The sequence below is a fragment of the Saccostrea cucullata genome, unplaced genomic scaffold, assembly GCF_032062105.1.
Source record: "Saccostrea cucullata isolate Sc308-1 unplaced genomic scaffold, CSIRO_AGI_Scuc_v1 ctg16, whole genome shotgun sequence".
Taxonomy (NCBI): Eukaryota; Metazoa; Mollusca; class Bivalvia; order Ostreida; family Ostreidae; genus Saccostrea; species Saccostrea cuccullata.
In genome coordinates, this window is record NW_026933130.1 from 269,794 (window position 1) to 291,124 (window position 21,331).

General features: G+C 33.7%; 1 protein-coding gene across 2 annotated transcripts in view; it reads right to left on the bottom strand.

The window, feature by feature from the left end:
- Positions 1 to 21,331, bottom strand: part of LOC134237318 (roquin-2-like) — a 42,496-nt gene that overhangs the window by 3,170 nt on the left and 17,995 nt on the right. Inside the window, exons 13-18 of one of the 2 annotated variants that reach the window (XM_062719422.1) lie at positions 12,015 to 12,285; positions 11,379 to 11,503; positions 10,975 to 11,141; positions 3,020 to 3,161; positions 2,194 to 2,345; positions 1,232 to 1,361 (exon numbers count right to left, since the gene is read on the bottom strand). In XM_062719422.1, the coding sequence (XP_062575406.1) occupies positions 1,232 to 1,361; positions 2,194 to 2,345; positions 3,020 to 3,161; positions 10,975 to 11,141; positions 11,379 to 11,503; positions 12,015 to 12,285 (987 nt within the window). The remainder of the gene's footprint in view (positions 1 to 1,231; positions 1,362 to 2,193; positions 2,346 to 3,019; positions 3,162 to 10,974; positions 11,142 to 11,378; positions 11,504 to 12,014; positions 12,286 to 21,331) is intronic. The other variant, XM_062719423.1, reaches the window with a different exon arrangement.

Below are 21,331 nucleotides of genomic sequence, written 5' to 3' on the forward strand. Positions count from 1 at the left end.
GGGTATGAAAAAGTCCATCTTTACAAGTTATACACAACTGAACAAGACGCAAAACAGCTGGACAGCTATTGATGTCATGCCAAAGATGATGGAGAAGATTTTAGATCTTTATTACTGTCAAATAATTAATTCATGCTGTGAATACAGACATAATTTTACTGATAAATTGTAAAGTTATTAGCTTTCTAAGAAGTTACACATCAGAAGACAGTTTCGATAAACATAAGTAGCTGTTCAATCGGCATGCAGGTGTGCATCAAAACTTTTATTAGAAAGAGAATTTTATATTGAAAACAATTTTGAAGAGAAATTAACAAAATTATGACTATGCCTGGATTGCCAAAAGCCTGGAAATCTAATGAGAAGAGAAATTTTAGAAGTTTAAGATTTTACTACTATATAAGATATGAAAAAAAATGTTTAGTAAACAATTAATCTGACAACAAGAAACTTTTACAATTTAATAGTAGTAGTAGTAAATTTTATGTAATGTCAATGCTGTTTTATTATTTTTACTAGATATTTATATACCTTGTAATTGGGGAAATATCTTCTAAGATTCTTTTTATCTTTTTTAATCATTTTAAATACAATATTGTTTATACAGAATTTTTTTTGAAATGTAATCTTAGTTTTAAACAATGAAATAGTTTTATAACGATTAAAGTGTGCCACGTATACGCACCAATAAGTCTCTCTAAATTTCAATACTTCTCCTTAAATTTCTTTGAGGGAGAAGTGAAGTCTCCTTCTAGGATGGGTCTAGGTTGGTCCCTGGACACACATATCTTAAGGTAAAATTGTGAAAGCAATCACTTTTGGAGTTTCCAAAAAAAAATTTCGTAAGTGGAAAGGCTGACCAGAGAAAAGCCAATTTGCTTAATTTTACCCATATTTGTCCCAGTGCAATATATGTGTCTATCATGGAGACTTGTAATGAATGTCAACAGTTGATACTCCCATTTCTGTTCTTGAGTCATTTGAATGTGATTCATTTTTCTTGACTTAAAACGAGTGATAAGAAAAAATAATTCTAAAAGTTGAAAATTCTTGTGTGTTTATTATTTTTATTTGAATACATTTCAACCGAGAAAAAATACAAGGTTCCAAATTATTTATATTTTTATTTTTCGACCACCCAATGCATATTTTTGTGTCAAAAAATCGTAAACCAAAAAAAATAAAAACTTTGGCCTAAGTACTTGTTCTACATGTACAGTGTAAGTGTTACCAGTGAGATCTGGAGTTCTACGGCCTGTAGTTCACAGTTAAGAGCCTCCCCCTCTGTGTAGGCGTTCTGTGCCTTCTTCTCCAGACGTGACAGCTCATGTCTAACGTAGTCCTGTAGCCCCATCTCGGACCTTAAATTCAAAGATGGTACATGATTAATTTCAGAAAAATTCTTGTAGTCCATTTTAAAAATTCTTTTTGACTACATACATAGCCAAGAAAATGTGTTTGATCTCTGCTGTCAAGCTTCTTTTAAAACAAATTGTAAAACAAGTCCAACCAACACTAACTCAGATGACTGTGCTTATAGAGATGATATGCATTACGTATTAAGGGTTAATGTACGAGTAGCGCTCCATTCCTTAAAAGAAATGGAGCCGAGGCCCCAAAGGGGCCGAGGCCCATTACTTTTAAGGCATGGAGCACTACGAGTATATTAACCAGCGTAAAATCCGCCTTTCTGAATGCTTGTTTTTATTGTTTGTTAATATATAATAAAGAATATTTATATGATACATTGAAAATATTTTTTACATATTAGTAGTATTATTTATATATAATATAGAAAGAAAAACTAGAAAAAGTGTACTGAAGTTAATCTAAACACAAGTCTCTCAACAGCTTCGTTAGCTCAGTGAAATGAGCATCGGACTGCTATGGTGAGGGTACCGGGTTCGATTCTCATCATGGGTGATCTAATTTTCTTAATGTAAAAGTAACCTTTACAATTTTCTAAAACTCTTCTCTAAAATTTTCTACGTTCCTTCCTTGGAAGAGGCACAGAAAGGAGAATAAGACCATAACAAATTCTGTTTTCAATGTAATTTGCAACTCTCCATTCCTTAAAAGTAATGGAGCGCTCAAACAAAAGAATGACATCACAGGTGGATTTTACTTGTTTGTATTTTCACTCAACCACTAGGCCCACAACACCAACCAAGAAACAATAAAATAATGCTTTACTTGTCGTAACATCCCGTGGAGATGGCATGGAGATTGTAACCATGCATATGGACCTCGTTTGATTTCTTCACCTTAGTTTCCTGTGGGAAAGCAGTCGTCTGAGGCCGCCTCACAGGTGTAATGGCTGTCACTGGGGTCATCGTGGAATGACCCTGAAATAAAGTTCCAAAGGGATGCTTAGATTTTAAGTTGTCAAAACCTCAACTTGGTAACAAGCCTGTACCTAACCTATCTACCAGTACACTGCTATATTAAAAACTGTCTGATTAAAATCAAACCTCACTAGCTCCTTTAATCTGATGGAAGTTTAAAACTATATATTTTCTAATTTTATCATTAATCAATCCAATCCAATTTGCCTCTTATATTACATATATAAACATAAAATGTATGTTATACATTCAAACAAACATTCACAGGTTCGAAAAACTGAAAAATTAAACACTTATTTAATTGGCTCAACCTGTACAGGGTACATCAAATGAAAAATCCTAACACTTACCTGATTGGCTGTAGCCTGTACAGGGTACATCAAATGAAAAATGTTAACACTTACCTGATTGGCTGTAGCCTGTACAGAGTACATCAAATGAAAAATGTTAACACTTACCTGATTGGCTGTAACCTGTACAGAGTACATCAAATGAAAAATGTTAACATTTACCTGATTGGCTGTAGCCTGTACAGCTTACATCGAATGAAAAATGTTAACACTTACCTGATTGGCTGTAGCCTGTACAGGGTACATCAAATGAAAAATGTTAACACTTACCTGATTGGCTGTAACCTGTACAGGGTACATCAAATGAAAATTGTTAACACTTACCTGATTGGCTGTAGCCTGTACGGGATCAGAGAATTTGTACTTTGTCTTACAGGACCTGGAAATTGGTCCAAACTTGGAGACAATAGGAGGATCAAAAGGAATCTCTTCATCTGTCTTGTCAGAGCACACAGACATACTGCTCCTATAACAAATTACACACATATAATGCAGTTGAACGAATGCTAGGAATCAACAACCATGCCATTATTTTTCGAAAGTAACAATAATTTTCTGTATCAGATGCTAGCTTTGCTGTCAGATTGCTTGATAAAAATCACAGAAATTTAATGGAAAACGAAATGTTTATGGAAATTATTCCATTAAAAAATTATCTAAGGGTGGGTAGGAGAACTACAGGAAAAAGATAGAATATGCCCACCATTTTCTTATACACGTTTCTTTAACCAGTATAAATTACATGATCAAAGAATGAGTGCACTTATGGGCCCCAGTAAAATGTGAAAAAATAAAGAATCAAATAAAGGAAAATTTTTCATCTCAAATACTTAATTGATATCTAAACCATATGATTTAACAAATTTTACCACAGAAATTCATGAATATACCAAGAGCAAAGCCATACAATGTTGTAGGGGTCAGCCGACATTTGTGATTTTCTATAGTAAATCGAGAACAGTCATTCATTTCTAAGCTTTTGTTTACTATGAGCCTAACATTGTGCAAACTTGTGCAAATGACAAAAGAGGCATTATATATTTATATTATACTTTCATGTAAATTAGTTGAATCTGATTGGTTGATAAACATTTGTTAAAAAACAATATTACCCACTGAATAATGAAGCTATGCCCTCCAGCGTAGCAACAGTCAACAGTGCTTGACAACGGGTGATATTCCAAAAAATAGCGACTGCACAGAATTTATGCGCGCACTGTTCACTGTTATATGTATTTGTATAAAACATTCAGTATAATATAATAAATATTGCATGTAGTTGAGTGTAACATTGAAAATTTTCACCCCTCGAAAACCATTGTCAACCTCGGCTGCACCTCGGTTGACAATGGTTTTCTTGGGGTGAAAATTTTCAATGTTACACTCAACTACATGCAATATTAATATAATACAACTTGTGTGAAAGTAGGAAGTCTGCACAAGATTAGGCTGGTACCTAAAATATCAAAAATGTATAAAAATTCTCTTATAGGAAACGACAGCTATTTACTTTTATGACCAATGTAGAAGCCACCTGTGGAATAAATTATTTAAAATACTGATAGTCACGTGAGTTCTACTCAAGTAAACATTCCTCAAAGGTGCTCACTGTATAGCCAGACTTTGTATCATGAAAGTTGTGTCACTTAGAGATGTTTGTATGCATTTGGTTTTAGAAACACTAAATGGTAAAGAGAGTTAAGTGTCGTTCATAAAAGTGTTAACATTTTTATCATTCATGCAAGACAATGAGACAGTATTGAAGTCCACCGAAATACTCTTTTTTAATTTCAAAATTCAAAGAAACTAATATCAATGCTTATTGTATTTTTTTCAAATGCAAGCGTGCAATTTTCTTAGTTTGATGGCTTCACGCAACACACATTTGATTTTTTGAACAATTAGAAATATCCATCGATGATTCGCCATCAGATTGTACAAGTGTCGATTTAAATGTCTCCACCCTTGATTTAAATAAATGAAACTCAAAGTAGGTTCGGTACGACATTCCGGATTTGGGTATATAGAGGCATCCAAAGATATTCAATTGTTTCAAATCTATGCTGATTTGGGTGATGCTTAACACACTGTTTAATTAGAAATATCCACTAGTGTTTAACTATTACCAAAAGAGAACGATTCGGTAATATATTCCTAAGAAAATCAGCACAGAAAAAGGGCCCATTAAGTATTGCTTAAGTGCACTTGTCCTTTATCAGGTTGGGCACAGTTTCTTTTTCGGGGAAGTATTACTATAAAACGGGATTATTCCTCTCTTCAGTAATAGTAAACATTACTGAATTCAGGAATTTTTGTCATATCTTTTCAATTTTCCATTTTTTAAAATAAAAAGTGCATAAACAAGAGATGTATGTAAAACACTTATGCCCCCCTCTCCCAAATTGGAATTTTTTCAAAAAGGGGCATTTTATCAAAAATGGTGCGATCATTGTAAACAGAACTTTTAATATTTCAAATAAATCTTTATACCAAATTTCATTTCAATATGTGCAACCTCTGCAAAGAAAATGAACAGAAACTGCAAATAATTGGAATATTTATAAGTCCAAGGGGAATAACTCTGACAAAAATGGTGCGATTGTACCCAGAACAAAACTTGACCTAGATATAAAGCTGATAAATCTGTATATTAAATTTCATTTCAATATGTGCAACCTCTGCAAAGAAAATGAACAGAAACTGCAAAAATTTTAAAAATTTTCTACGTCCAAGGGGAATAACTCTGACAAAAATGGTGCAATTGTACCCAAAACGAAACTTGACCTAGATATAAAGCTGATAAATCTGTATATCAAATTTCATTTTAATATGTGCAACCTCTGCAAAGAAAATGAACGGAAACTGCAAAAATTTAAAAAAAATTCTAAGTCCAAGGGGCATAACTCTGACAACAAGAGGCCCATGGGCCACATCGCTCACCTGAGAATCTTTTGTCATATTGTTCTTTTCCAGATTTCCCCCTTGTAATACATATTGTGGCCCCGAAAATACCCCCGGGGCTCAATTTGAACAATTTAGAATCTACACTACCCCAGGATGCTTCCACACGAGTTTCAGCTTTTATGGCCCAGTGGTTCTTAAGAAGAAGATTTTCAAAGATTTTTCCTAAATATTTCTATGTAAAACTTTGATTCACCATTGTGGTCCTGCCCAACCCCCGGGGGTCATGATTTGAACAATTTAGAATCTACACTACCCTAGGGTGCTTCCACATCAGTTTCAGCTTTTCTGGCCCAGTGGTTCTTGAGAAGAAGATTTTCAAAGATTTTTCCTATATATTTCTATGTAAAACTTTGATGCCCCATTGTGGCCCCGCCCTACCCCAGGGGGTCATGATTTGAACAATTTAGAATTAACACTACCCTAGGGTGCTTCCACATCAGTTTCAGCTTTTCTGGCCCAGTGGTTCTTGAGAAGAAGATTTTCAAAGATTTTTCCTATATATTTCAATGTAAAACTTTGATGCCCCATTGTGGCCCCGCCCTACCCCCGGGGGTCATGATTTGAACAATTTAGAATCTACACTACCCCAGGGTGCTTCCACATCAGTTTCAGCTTTTCTGGCCCAGTGGTTCTTGAGAAGAAGATTTTCAAAGATTTTTCCTATATATTTCTATGTAAAACTTTGATTCACCATTGTGGCCCCGCCCTACCCTCGGGGGTCATGATTTGAACAATTTAGAATCTACAATACCTCAGGGTGCTTCCACATCAGTTTCAGCTTTTCTGGCCCAATGGTTCTTGAGAAGAAGATTTTTAAAGATTTTTCCTATATATTTCTATGTAAAACTTTGATGCCCCAGTTCATGATTTGAACAATTTAAAGTTATATTTCTCCACAAAATTATGGCCCAGTGGTTAAAGAAGATTTTTTATGACCCCATATTTTTGTCTGTATTTTATCTATTGTGAGGGGACTTGGTTTATTAACAATAATTTTTTTTCACCCAAGGATGCTTTGTTAAGTTTGGTCAAAATTGGCCCAGTGGTTCTTAAGAAGTCGAAAATGTGAAAAGTTTACAGACGGACGGACAGACAGACATACAGTACAGACAGACAGACGACAAACGCAACGGGATCAGAAAAGCTCACTTGAGGGCTCAGGTGAATAAATTTTAGCACAAAACAGAACTTGGCCTAGATATTTATCTGATAAATGTGTATACCAAATTTCATTTCAGTATATGTGCTACGGTAGTGAAGAAATTGAACGGAAACTAAATGGCTGACAGACCGCGAATTTAAACTCACATGCAGCATTAATCCAAGACTTTTACTTTCATTTTCCTTGTTGACAAATGGTACGTAAAGTATGGAATCTAATAAGGGCATTCATTCTAAAACCATTTTAAAAGAATATTGTTTGTAAAAGAAGCAGTGATATTTAAAATTATTTTTACGATGTCATTTAAATAAATTGTAATAGAAAATAAAATTAGAACGAATAATTTCATGAACGAGTTAGCAAGTGCTGAACGTATTCAATCTCATAATTTTAACACATGTAAGCTTCCGTAAGAAATCTACTGTATATCATAGAAGTATTTCATTACTCTTTTCCAGCTTTTTGCAGCAATAAATATTGTAGTTTTGAGCATACATACACTTAAAACAATAAATATTTAGAGGATGTGAAAATATTCTTGCACTTTAACTTTTATTCAAAAGAAACACGAAAATAAGAGGCTCAACGAGTGAAAATTCCCGAACACAGTAATGTTTTTATCACTGAAAAGAGTAATAGTTCCCTTTTATAGTAATACTTCCCCCAAAAAAGAACTGTGTCCTACCTGTTCATACACTTGTAAGGCTATTTCAGATTTACTGAAGCAATAGGAATCAACATTTCTTTTTTTTAAATAAATCACAGTTCAAAATAAGGGCACTACTCAAAAGTGATAATTCAATAAAAAATGATTTCAATTTAACTATTTTGTTGCAAAGAGAATGAAAAATTGAGACAGGGGATTTAGTTGAACTTTGAATAAATTACTAAGTCTGCTGTATTTTTTAAAGTTAAGAATGGAGGCGTACATGGCGAGGACAATCCACCGCTCTGAAAATAAACATTTCTCAATTCTAGAAGTTTATGAAAATTAAGTTATATTTTTCAAAATTATATGGTTAATATCATCTTTAGACATTTAATTCTGTATTTATTTATTTAATAGTTTATTAATAATTTTTTTTCACTCATGTTTTTAAGATACTGTAAAACGAGAAAATTTGGCGCATACGTATTTTAGCGCAAACGCAATTGGGAATACATTGGCGCAAATAAATATTAGCGCTTGCACTTGTCTTTAAAATATATAAATGTGATATTATTTTAATCAACGCCGTATTTGATTTTTGGTTAGTCAAGCACGGAAACACAATTATAGCACTCCCATACATATAAGTAAACAATCGTCAACTTTAACGCAGTGTTGCAATCACATGATAGACGTGGCACAATGTTAAATTTTTTTTAAATAAAAGAAATCGAGTATTCACGCATAATATTCATAAAAAAAAATAATGCATGCTTCGAAGGAAAGTTACTTGGATAAACGGTAATCATAATCAGCCAGGTATTGTCTGCACCTCGAGGCGATAGATGATTAACACGCCGAGAAGCCAAAATTTTAAGGTGCTAATGATAAGTATCGGGTAACAACTAACAATAGTTTAATTAAATAAATTGTTTTGGCAGAACTTTCTTGATTGGTCCTACCATGTACACTGCTAGTGTGTATATAAAATCCAATGACCCTTCGACATTACATAATTGCGCATTCCCGTTTACATGTATTTATATGGAAGCTCTGAACATACACAACAAAATAATACTTATAGAATTCCGTTAGCGCACAATTAATTTTAGCGTTCAGGGGCTCTTGCGCCAAAGGCGCAATTAGTAGTGCGCTAAATATTCTCGTTTTACAGTATATGAAAACAAAAAAGAAAAATTGTCACGTATGATTCGAACTCTCTCCATAGCGCAGGGTTTGGCACAAGACCAACTGTGTTAACCACTACGCATTGAAGTATATGTGTTATACATGTCTGTCAGTGTGATTTAAATGAAAAGGTTTGTAGATGCATACATCTTTTCAGAAATGTTTGATTTTCATATAGAATGGGTTTAGATTCCATTTTATGTACAAATGAAATAGATTTCACATTTACGTTTCCATCATTTAAGCATTAACGAAGAATGGAGACTTGACCCATTCATGTTCAAAATTCATTTTTTATGGCTCTAGTAGACTCATTTCCCACTAAATATGCTTAACTGTCAACTTTGAAAAAAGACTGTCAAATGATGATAAGTCGTTTCCTCAAATAATTATTACAATGTTTTGAAGATGACATTACTGAGAACATGATTTAAGAAAAATATAACCTTTCCGTGAATTTTGAAAACTGAGAAGCATATTATCTCAGAGCAGGGTATTGTCCACGCTTTCTATGCCCTTCTTCTCTTCTTAGAAGTCGGTACAACTTTCTGCTAGAATCATTTGACATTTTAAATCAATATACTGATGTTTTTGCCTGGTTTCCATTAATATTCTTTTGAAATAATGCTGATATTTAATTTTAAATCATTAAGCAAATAATAATTGCACACTTAATATAAAAATAAAACTACTAAAATAAGTAACTGCTTCTTATGTAATTTTGAATGCATAAATGAATATACATATACAAACTTTGTCCTTCAATAATCGTCAGAAATATATATAAAATGCTACAATTCACTGTTAGAAGTTAGACATAGAGTTTTGGACCAAATTTAACTCCCAAAAAACCGACTTATTGGTGAGTATATATGGTAAATTACAGTACTAATTTTTTCATGAGTAATTTTCATCATTTTCATGACACAAATTAATGCATATCCCCCAGGAAATTTTTAATCCTATACTGTGAATTGATATTTCTCTTTTATCCACAAAATCAAATCCCCTCAAACCAATTTTTTTTTCTTAAAGCCGCTTATTCCAATTCAAATCACAAAAAAAATATATATTCGTTTTTCTTCTTGAAAAATGATTGTCCATGAATTGTTTCAACTTTTGTCAAATTATATCCCCAAAGTCTTTTTCTTTTAAAAGATACCAAAATTCAAAAGTTAAAAAAATAATTTTTATTGGGTCACACCAAAAATAATCCCATGACGATATCGCTATTTGCAATGGTTTGAAATCACCTTTGAAAAATTAAATTTATCGCTTATATCTCATTATGAAGAACAAACCTGAGCATTTTTTATCACAACGAAGTACTTATACCTGTACATAGAAAATATTTTAGCCTTCGTTATTAAACTTCCTTTAAAAAAATCTTTAAAATATCTGATTTTCCTTTATTCTTTTAAATGTGCATATTGATATAAAAATTACTGTGGATTATATTCAATTACTTTCTTAATTTTTATAAGATATATTAAGCCCTATATGATATTATTATACCTCATTAAAAAAATATCGGGTTTGTTCAAATTTTGCCCTGTGATTTTCTAAAAAATAACTGGTGTAACAAGTTATTTTTTTAAATAATTGAAATTCAATGCAGAAAAATCATACAAGTCATTTTTCTCACATGTGTTTTTAAATGCTGTTTGTCAAACAAGGTTTCTATTTTCTTAAAAAGTTTTCCAATTTTTAATGGAATTGTTGTAATAAACTATTAAATCGCCCACAAAATCTTAGATATTTATTTGTTATATATTTTCAAAATATGTAGTGCAACGGCTGTACTTTTATTGGAAAATCACCCTTGAAATGTGCCATTTTGAGGCTTTTTTAATGAAAATAGAGAAATTCTTCACAAATTATGTGCTATTACATCCTAAATTAGATTTCCTGATTTATCAGAGTCATTTATTTAACTAATATTTAAGCCAGTTTCAAAACTTTTTGATGTCATTACATTTTTAGGGCGCAAGAAAGCTAAAACCATACCTTCTTCTTATTCTACACAACGCGTTATCTGATTGGTTCCAGATTATCAAGTGATCGGGCCATAAAACTTCATATTTCACAGTTGTCGACATGCTTTTCCTCATATTCCACCTCTTCGGATACCAAGTGCATTTTCCTAAACTATTATTATCATTCGTTGAAAGAAAACTCCCGAGAGAAGTAGATGTCACAATAGCCTGGTTTTTTTTATCAAGATTTTACTTACAAATGGAAATTCCTAATTCTTCCTCAAAATGACATGTTTGAATAAGCAAATAATCAAATATCTATTTGGTTCATTTTTGTTACCTTGGATATGAATCCATGGCTCTGCTTTCGGTGCTGGTTGTTAATGATGCTGATATACTTGTGTTGTTCAGCCACCATTTTGTGTCCTCTTTGTTTTCTACTGGTACAGGGTCATCTGGTATGTCCTTCAGCCAGTTTAACATGAATTCTGTGCTATCTGAACTACTCTACAATACCAATGTACAGCATATCTAGGCCTGCTGTCATGTTTTATAGCAATATAGACCTCAATCAATTCATAAACTAGATTTTTTTGTGCAACAGCCATCAATTTTTCCAAAGAAAAATGTTTGTACATGCACCACATAGATATTCTTAGTACACGGACATTGTCAAATAACTTTGAATGCAATCAAAATTTCAGGAGCTAATTTTTAAATTTAAATTTAATTATTTCCACTCACCTCATTCCAGATGTCCCCGCTGTCTGTTAGTATGTCAGAAGACGAAGCCATAGTGTCGGAAGATGACGTAAAAACGGACAAAGTTGTGTCGCCACTGGACCAGGGGATGTAATCCTGATTCCAACCTACAAAACAGACAGAAAAATACATGTACAATCAAAGAAAGGTTTAACTTAAACATTTTATTTTAGTATAAAATCAGGCTGCTTTTTCTTTATATTGCTTACTACTCTTTCAACTTTTTATTGGAAATTCTCTGTGACCTTGACATTTCAAACTCAAAGTAAACAGGTGTATTCCTTTTTCTATTTTTTTTTCTTATTTCAGACTTTCAATGTTTGTCCATTACAAACATATTATCCAGAAAGGAATTTTTCAAATTCTTTCAGTGACCTTGAACTTGTGCAGATGAGCTTGGTCAAGATCATGACAATCTGCATATGAAGTACTTGTTCCTAATGTTTATCTGTCACAAAGATATGAGGCTGAAAGAATTGAAATTTGCTACTTATTAAAGGAAATGAAAATCTCAATGTTTCTTCTAAAAGTCTTGAACACTTTCTGTACACACAGTTATTCAGATATCATATTCTCCAAATTCTTCCTGTGAGAAGATAAATGGCCAAGACAACTCACTAGATTTCTGCACTTCTGCCAGTGAAGTGATCTGATTGGCATTCAGTGTATCGCTGACAGCCTTGTTCAAGGTGGACTTTGTGGACAGCATGAATTTGTCATTGGAGGACTTGTAGGGGTCCTTGATGATTTCCCTCACTGTTGGGGTGACTGAGGCGCATCCCTTCAGGAGGGGGTTACTCACTGTACCTCCCCCAGAGCTCGCGGGGATATTCTGAATCTTTTCCAAAATCTCTTGCCTTCTGCTACGTAGATTGTGAAGAACTCTGGTCTAAATGAACAAAAAATGCAAAAAAAAACCTTTATTATTACTTTCAGTTAGATTTCCTACATGTATACTTTCAACAATAAGCATTGACTAGTAACTGAAATAAATTTTATTTGGTAGAGTGCATTATTTTGATAGAATTCTAAACAATGCTCTCCCATTCCATGTACAATTTTATAACAAAAGAATTTGTCCAAATCTGAATTCTGACACAGGAAATCTTTAAACCACCCTTTTTCTTCATAAAAGACATGATCTCCTTTATGGTATAACAATTGTACAAAATACATAAATCACAACAAGGAAACATTTAACACATTTATGTGCCTGACTCTTACATACTTTTCATGCATCTTCTGTATTGAACAGCAGTTATTCCACCTTCTTACCCTTGATGCTGTAATGTCTTTAATTCCCTTGTGTTTTAAATGTACTGGCAAGCATGTGCATCACACCCCTTCTTGTCTCTTGATTGTGCACGTTTTGGTGATGGAAAGATTAACAAACGCTTTTTACAGACAAATCACATAAAGAATAACGTATTTTTTTTTTCTAAAACATATCAAGATGGAAATTCTAAAAAATCAGCAGAGTCCATGGTCATAGGACTAAAATTGCATTTTATTATTCTGTGATGTAATGTGAACACAAAACCAAACATCAATATACAGTGCAACTTGTCTAATTCAAATACTGTGTATTCGGAAATCTTGCCTAATACAATGTATGTCTGGATTCTCACCCAATATGTTGACTGCTACTTGGACCTATTTTTTAAATGGCATTAAGGTAATTTTGTGGTCTGTCTCAACCACATTAATGATGTAAATTGGCATTTAACAGAAAATAATTAAACCATGGTATTTGAAAAATTATATTTCAATTTTATATGCCTCCTTAATCAAATCTAAAAATTCAATAAATAAAGGCCAAACACTCAGTGGAAACCACTTAACCCACGCAAGACCTTTTGAACCTCAAAAACATGACTTTCATGAACAGTGTTAATTTATTTCAAAGCTTTTATCCTCAAAAACATAATTTTGCAGGAAGAGGTGATAATAAATTTTAAAATTTTCAAACTACTTGCAGTAAGGGGTGTTAATTTATTCAAATGAGAGGGAAAACAAGATGAAGTTGTTGATCTTTTGCAGCAGCCAAGATAATTAATTATAATCTCATGGACTGATACGCTACTTAGTCTACTGGGAAAATAAATTTTTCATTAACTTTCTCTCCATGTGCATGTATTCCTTCTCGAAAAAGTTAAAAATCGGCCTCTACCATTCCAACTGCATTGGCATTGGAAGCAAATTGAAAGTGGGGGGGGGGGGGGGGGGGGGGGCTAAGTGTAAGAGAATTTTTTTTTAGACCTAGCCCCCCAGTTCCGACGCCTATGAACTGAATACTATTCAAGTGGCCCATGTAGCACAGTGGTTAGGGCGCCTGGTCTATAGAGTCACGTAGTAAGGATTTGATCCTTACATTGCAAGTTTGAATCCCACAGTGGGAAGCAGAGACTGTTCCTTTGGATAAGATTATATACCGTATATACTCGCCTATAAGTCGTTCTGCGTATAAGTCGGTTGTATTTTTTGAGGTTATACTGAAGTGATTTGCCATTGACCTGCTTATAAGTCGGTACAACTTTTTGCCAGAATCAGAAGACAATTTCAAATAAATTCTGTGATGTTTTAACATGGTTTTTATTAATATTTTTAGAAATGTAGGTCAATTTTTAACTTTTTAATAATTGAAAAATAGAAAATGCCCTCTTAAGATTAAACAAGAGGCCCATGGGCCACATCGCTCACCTGAGCAATGTGGCTAGAAAAAAAAGCAGAAATCAGTTTATTATTGAAAAGATCAAACCCAATAGTGGTCCCAACCAATCCTTAAAAGGGAGAGGGTATGATTTGAACAAACTTGAATCTTCACTAACTATTAGGATGCTTGCATATTTCTTTGACTTCCTGTGGTTTTATTACCCTTTACATTTGAACTTGCTTTGTGGCTCACCCTATACCCCCAGGGGTCATGACTTGAACAAAATTGAATCTACACTACCTGAGAATGCTTCCATATGAACAGAACTAATCATGGCTTTGCTATTCTTGAAAAGAAGAATTTTAAAGATTTTTTCTACATGTTTCTATGTAAAACTTGGATTCCATGTTGTGGCCCCACCCTACCCCCAGGGGTCATGATTTGAACAAAATTGAATCTCCACTACCTGAGGATGCTTCCATAAAAATATGAACATTCATGTCTTTGCAATTCTTGAGAAGAAGATTTTTAAAGATTTTCCCTATATATTTCAATGTAAAACTATGATCGGCTATTGTGGCCCCGCCCTACCCTCAGGGGTCATGCTTTGAAAAAACCTGAATCTACACTACCTGAGGATGCTTCCCTGTAAGTTTCATCTTTCCTGGCACAGTGGTTCTTGAGAAGAAATTTTTAAAAGAATTTTCCTATATTTTTCTATATTGTAAAATTTTGATCAGCCATTGTGGCCCCGCCCTACCCCCAGGGGTCATGATTTAAACAAAGCTGCATCCACACTACCTGAGGATGCTTCCCTATAAGTTTCATCTTTCCTGGCACAGTGGTTCTTGAGAAGAAGATTTTTAAAGAATTTCCTATATATTTCTATGTAAAAATTTGATCGGCCATTGTGGCCCCGCCCTACCCCCAGGGGTCATGATTTGAACAAACTTGAATCTACACTACCTGAGGATGCTTCCCTATAAGTATCATCTTTCCTGGCACAGTGGTTCTTGAGAAGAAGATTTTAAACATTCAATCTTTCATTCTTCTGAGAAGTGGCCCCGCCCTACCCCCAGGGGTCATGATTTGAACAAACTTGAATCTACACCCTTGAAAAAGGATGCGTGGCCCTTAATTTGAATAAACTGGCACAGTCCCCTTCAGAAGAAGATTTTTAAAACTTTGTGCAAATTTTCATTAAAATTGGCCCTTGAAAAAGGGCGGTTCATTTCAACACAGAATCCCTTCAAAAATGTGAAAAGTTAACTACAACGACGACGACAGACAACGGACAAATTTTGATCAGAAAACCTCACTTGAGCCTTAGGCTCAGGTGAGCTAAAAAATAAAATTATTAAATACTTGTACTATATTAATACTTGTAATTAATGTAAAATCTGAGAATAAAAATGAGATATAATAAATCCAGACTTTGTTCACCAATAACTGTTGAATATATTTAGAGAATTCTATGTTTCGCCATCCAGAAAAATACCAGTGTGTTATGACTCGCCTATAAGTCAGACAGACTTCTGGACTACAATTTTACTCCCAAAAAAAACGACTTATAGGTGAGTATATATGGTAAACGTATGTCCTGTGTCAATGTAGGTGTTGGCACAGAAAAGACCCCTCACTGCTGAGTGGCCCGAGTGCCAAGCATACATATGCAGGTCAAAATTTGCACACACCCCTCCCCAGCGTAAGTGGTGATGTCTTCAAACGAGAAAAATTCTCTAAAGGGACATTAAACCAAAAAAAATAAGAATAATTAAAAAAATTCAAAACTGGTTTTACTCAATTTTATTGTATACCCATCATTTTCTTTGAGGGTTGGGGGAGGGGAAAGATACTGCTGATTTCACCAAGCGTTATTTGACTTTTCAAATCATGATGGTATGGTTCATCACCTTCTGAAACTGATGACATTTTCCACAATGACAAACATTTTCCTATCAAACAAATAAAAGAATAGTTCCATTTTCTCTCAAGATCTTTTATTTACAGATAATTTTAATACCCAAGTTCCATTTTACCAATATTAATAGATCCCTTAGGTGTTTACATTTAACATCAATCTTGGTATTTTAAGCCAGACCAAGAAATGAAATGTTCAACAAATTACACATTTTACTAGAATAAATATGATAGAAGAGGACAAGGAAATATTAAAAAAATTTCACTATAATAATCATGATAATATCAATGAAAATGTATTTTTGTGGAAATTATGAAATTTTATCGCCATAAAAAATGAAACCATAGCATTGGAATGAGTACTTTGTTATCATAAAATTTATGGCAACTTGTGTGATTTTAATTTCAACTCTTTTTTTTTCTTTTAAGCAGCCTATAAATAACGACAAAATAATAAAAGGAAATGGATCTTTCCTCAAAAGGAATACAAAACTAGAATTGTCCAAATGGGTTTAACACACCCAAACTATACACCTTTTGAAAATTTGAATTAATTCTTTAGCATTACAAGACATTTACACTGTAATTAAAACACCAGTCTTGCACTTTTGCAAGTATTAATGAAAGCTAGTCTTTTTTCCAGTCTCTAATCATAAAAATCTTTTGCTATTTTTATGAATTGGACTTATCTTCTCTTCTGAACTCTGTGACCTTTATCAAATGGCCTCTATCACAGGTCAAGACCTTGGCCTCTATCAAGGGTCAAGACCTTTAAGAGCAAATGATCTCAAATATGAGCTTCCTCCATTTCTGTATCATAAATTTTATGTACTGGACAAAGTGACATCTTATTGCATAGTTATTACAACCTGCATAATTTTACACTTCCAAAACTATGACCTTGTCCAGATGACCTAGGTTCAGGGTCATGATTCACAATTTCTTCTCTCTTTGAAAGTAATTCCTGTACCATATTGTATGTGTTTTAAAGGTGTCTTTGTTGCAGATACTGTGAAAGCTTGATAAACAAAAACTAGACATCATAGAGATGGTGGCCATCTCAAAGGGCTTCGCTTTCAGAAATGAACATAAAAATGTAAAGTAGATAAAAGGGTGTTGACCATGACCCTGACCTAAAAACTTCAATCAAGGTCAGTGCACATCCATTGACCAGTGGCACTCTGTGAGTAAAGTATGAGCCATTGACTTAACAATCATCCAAATGTACATTTGACCAGAAAATAAAACAATTACAGAGCCTTCCTTTCAAACTTTCATGATAACTTACATACTTATTCATACATATGTATGGAAAAAGCAGAGAATACAATAAGTTTAGCCTTTAAAAAAGTTGGTTGGCCAAATTTGAACCATATGTAGAATATTTTAATTATTATGATTATACAAGTACGTACTAAGCGACTAGACAGTCATATGACACTCTGCAAATCATTGGAGGAAAAATTTTAGTGAGGATTCAATTTTTGCACATTTAGTGAGAGTATTGAGATTTCCAGAATTATCATTAAATATTAAATCTGTATTTTTTAAGATCTGTTTACAATAAAATTGCTAAAATTACTTTTCGTTAAAATTAAATACTGATTTTGAAAGATAAATTGCTAAATTTGCATCTCACTAAAAAGTCCATCTACAGTAAAACATGCTTATAATGAAATGCTTAGAAAAAACAATTTTTCTTTGTTATAAAGGAAATTCATTATATCCATTATGTTCAAAATATTTTTTAGAGCCATTTGGAATGCAAAACACATCCTTTAAGCAACAATGACTCGTAAGCGTGTTTGCAATAAGAACATGTTTCATTGTATATACTAATATAAATCACTTACAAAACAATATGCAGTAACATTTAAAATGTACATTTAAAAAATATTAACTGCTAAATAATTTTTGTTGTATTCTGTTCTCAGACAACCAATATATAAATACTGTGGGCACCTATATTTCATTTTGATCGAGTAAAAAGTTTTAATAGATATAATAATCTAATTCACTGTAAATACTAACGTATGGTCACAACACTGAAATCAGACTTGCTCTTCACCTCAGCTATCTGGATCTACACCATTCAAGGGAGTTAATAAGGTCCTGATCTCAGTGGGGTTTACATTACTTAACCCTCTGTAAAATTATTGATCATAACTAAGCAACAATAAAACAAATTTTGAGCAGGTGAGTTTGTTGTGCACAGAATGTATTTCTTTTGGAAGAAAACCTCTTTTCTCTGATAATTATTCGTCTAAACTTTTCCTTCTGTGTGTGCTTTTGTACAACACAGACTAAATATACTGTCATTAATGACCAAACTCCACTGTTAAAAGCTAGGTAAATGAACCTTCAAACAAACTTTCAGAAGCTTACCATGGACAAAATATTGCACTTAAAAGTGTTAAACACTATTTCAATGCAGTATCACTCACCCACAGGTAGATCCCAGCATACTTATAACAAGAGGCCCATGGGCCTTATAGGTCACCTGAGCATTATGGAACAACTTTCTAGTGACTGAATTTGATTCATGTTTTAAGCCAGATGCTATGCTCTTTTGAAAGAGGCACCATTGATCATATTATAACAATACACTTAGCAGTTGCTTAGTTTGGTTACTGAATGACCCTTAGGCCTAGATCCAAACATTGCATAATTTTTAAAAAGGCAAACCTTGCTTTTCAAAAATATTTGATTAATACCAAGGAGCAGATTTCAAACAATTCATTCATTTTTAGTATATAAGTATAGCCCCCCCCCTATGGTACCCCTGACCCAGGGGCCTTGAAATTCACAATTCTGGAAGATTAGGACCCTTGCTCATCATAACTATATATAGGTATGTTCACCTGCTTAATACCTAGAAAGGAAAATTTTCAAAGAATTTATTAGAATTTCACTATAAAATCAATAGAGCCCCGCCTTAACACCAGAAACTCGACCCTGGGGCCATAAAATTCATAATTTTGGAAGAGGCATTCTTGTTCATCATTACTATATACTTAGTTAGTTTATTTAATACCTAGGAGCAGAGAGAAAAAAAATCAAAGAATCCATGTATTTTCACTATATAATCAATAGAGCCCTGCCCTAACACCAGAACCCCTGACCCTGGGGCCATAAAATTCACAATTTTGGTAGAGGCACTCTTGCTCATCATAACTATGCACTTAGTTAGTTTATTTAATACCTAGGGGCAGAGAAGAAGATTTTCAAAGAATTCATGTATTTTTACTATATAATCAATAGAGGCCCTGCCCTAACACCAGAACCGCTGACCCTGGGGCCATAAAATTCACAATTTTGGTAGAGGCACTCTTGCTCATCATAACTATGCACTTAGTTAGTTTATTTAATACCTAGGAACAAAGGATAAGATTTTCAAAGAATTCATGTATTTTCACTATATCATCTATAGAGCCCCACCCTAACACCAGAACCCCTGACCCTGGGGCCATAAAATTCACAATTTTGGTAGAGGCACTCTTGCTCATCATAACTATGCACTTAGTTAGTTTATTTAATACCTAGGAACAAAGGATAAGATTTTCAAAGAATTCATGTATTTTCACTATATCATCTATAGAGCCCCACCCTAACACCAGAACCCCTGACCCTGGGGCCATAAATTTCACAATTTTGGTAGAGGCACTCTTGCTCATCATAACTATGCACTTAGTTTATTCATTTAATACCTAGGAGCAGAAAAGAAGATTTTCAAAGAATTCATGTATTTTCTCTATATAATCTATAGAGCCCCGCCCTAACACCAGAACCCCTGACCCTGGGGCCATTAAATTCACAATTTTGGTAGAGGCACTATTGCTCATTATAACTATGCACTTAGTTGGTTTATTTAATACCCAGGAGCAGAGAAGAAGATTTTCAAAGAAATAATGCATTTTCCCTATATACTAATTTAGCCCCGTCCTAGCACTAGAACCCCTGACCCCATGGCCATGAATCACAATTTTGGTAGAGAATCAATGCTGCTTACAATCATGCCAACAGTTTGACTGCTTGATGTCCAGGAGTAAAGAAGAAGATTTTCAAAGATTGCGCTAATTTTAGTGGTTTTGGCCCCACCCTCAGGCCCCAGGGGGGCAGGGATCATGAAATTCACAATTTTTGTTCCCCTTCACCCATAGATGCTTTGTGCCAAATTTGGTTGAAATTGGTTCAGTGGTTGCAGAGAAGAAGATGAAAATGTTCAAATGTTAATGCACAACGCACGACGACGGACGAAAACAGATGGCAATAGGTCACCTGAGTTTACTCAGGTGACCTAACAAAGTCATGGACAAAATATGGAATTTCTTTTTAACAAATGTTTTTATGACACCTTCTTTGACTAATTGATTGAAAGCCTCATCGCTCACATACAATCATATTGAGGTAAATCAGTCAATGCTCCTTTGTATAGTTCACCGGTATACCGGTAATATAAACATGAACACATACCAATTCCACAGATACATGATAAATCGGGGGATAAAATACGAAGTGTATGCATGGCTCGGCCATATCTCACTCACAGTGACTATACAATACTTGATCGTTCAATGCAGACTTAGGACATCATCACCAAATAAGATTACAGATATACTAGCTTATATAGATATACATTGAAATGAAATAAAGCTGTTTTCCTCTTTTTTTCTCCATTAATTACAATATACATGCAAAAAAAAAAAAATCTAGTGCCTTGTCATGATTTCTAATACATACATGAAGATAAAAAGTTTTCTTGTTTTAAAGAGCATGATTCACGTATTAAGTCACACTTAATTCACTCATCCTCTGACTAAAACTAAAAATCTAAAAAGCTGAAATGGCCATTCAGCTAATCGTTGCCCACGAAGCCTGCTGGCACAGCCTGCAAAACAATATCATGGAATGTAATGCTAACCCCGTTACAAAGGTCCAGTAGATGGACAGGTGATAGCCACTACCAATCCGATTTACGCTGGTTCTGACAGACTAGAATCGAGCGGAAGGCCGGACCTATCCCAGGATTCCGTTGTAAATCTGATGTGTATTAGCTATGAACCAATGAACCATGTCAAAATAAGCTTTGTTATGGCAAATTCTTTTACACAAAACCAATCAATAATAAAAATTTCATTTTTAAAAATAAATTAAAAAAATAAAAATGTGAACTACATGGAGAGAACATTTAAGCAGCATTTCTATTCTTTTTTTACTTTTATTTTTTTTCTTGATGTTTTTTTTTTTTTTTTTAAATTTTTGGCAGTTAATCAACTTTTCAGTATGGCCCTTATTATTCCAAACAATCTTGTATCCCCCCTTTTAGGACTTCTTAATTTGAAATGTCCCATGATTCAATTTT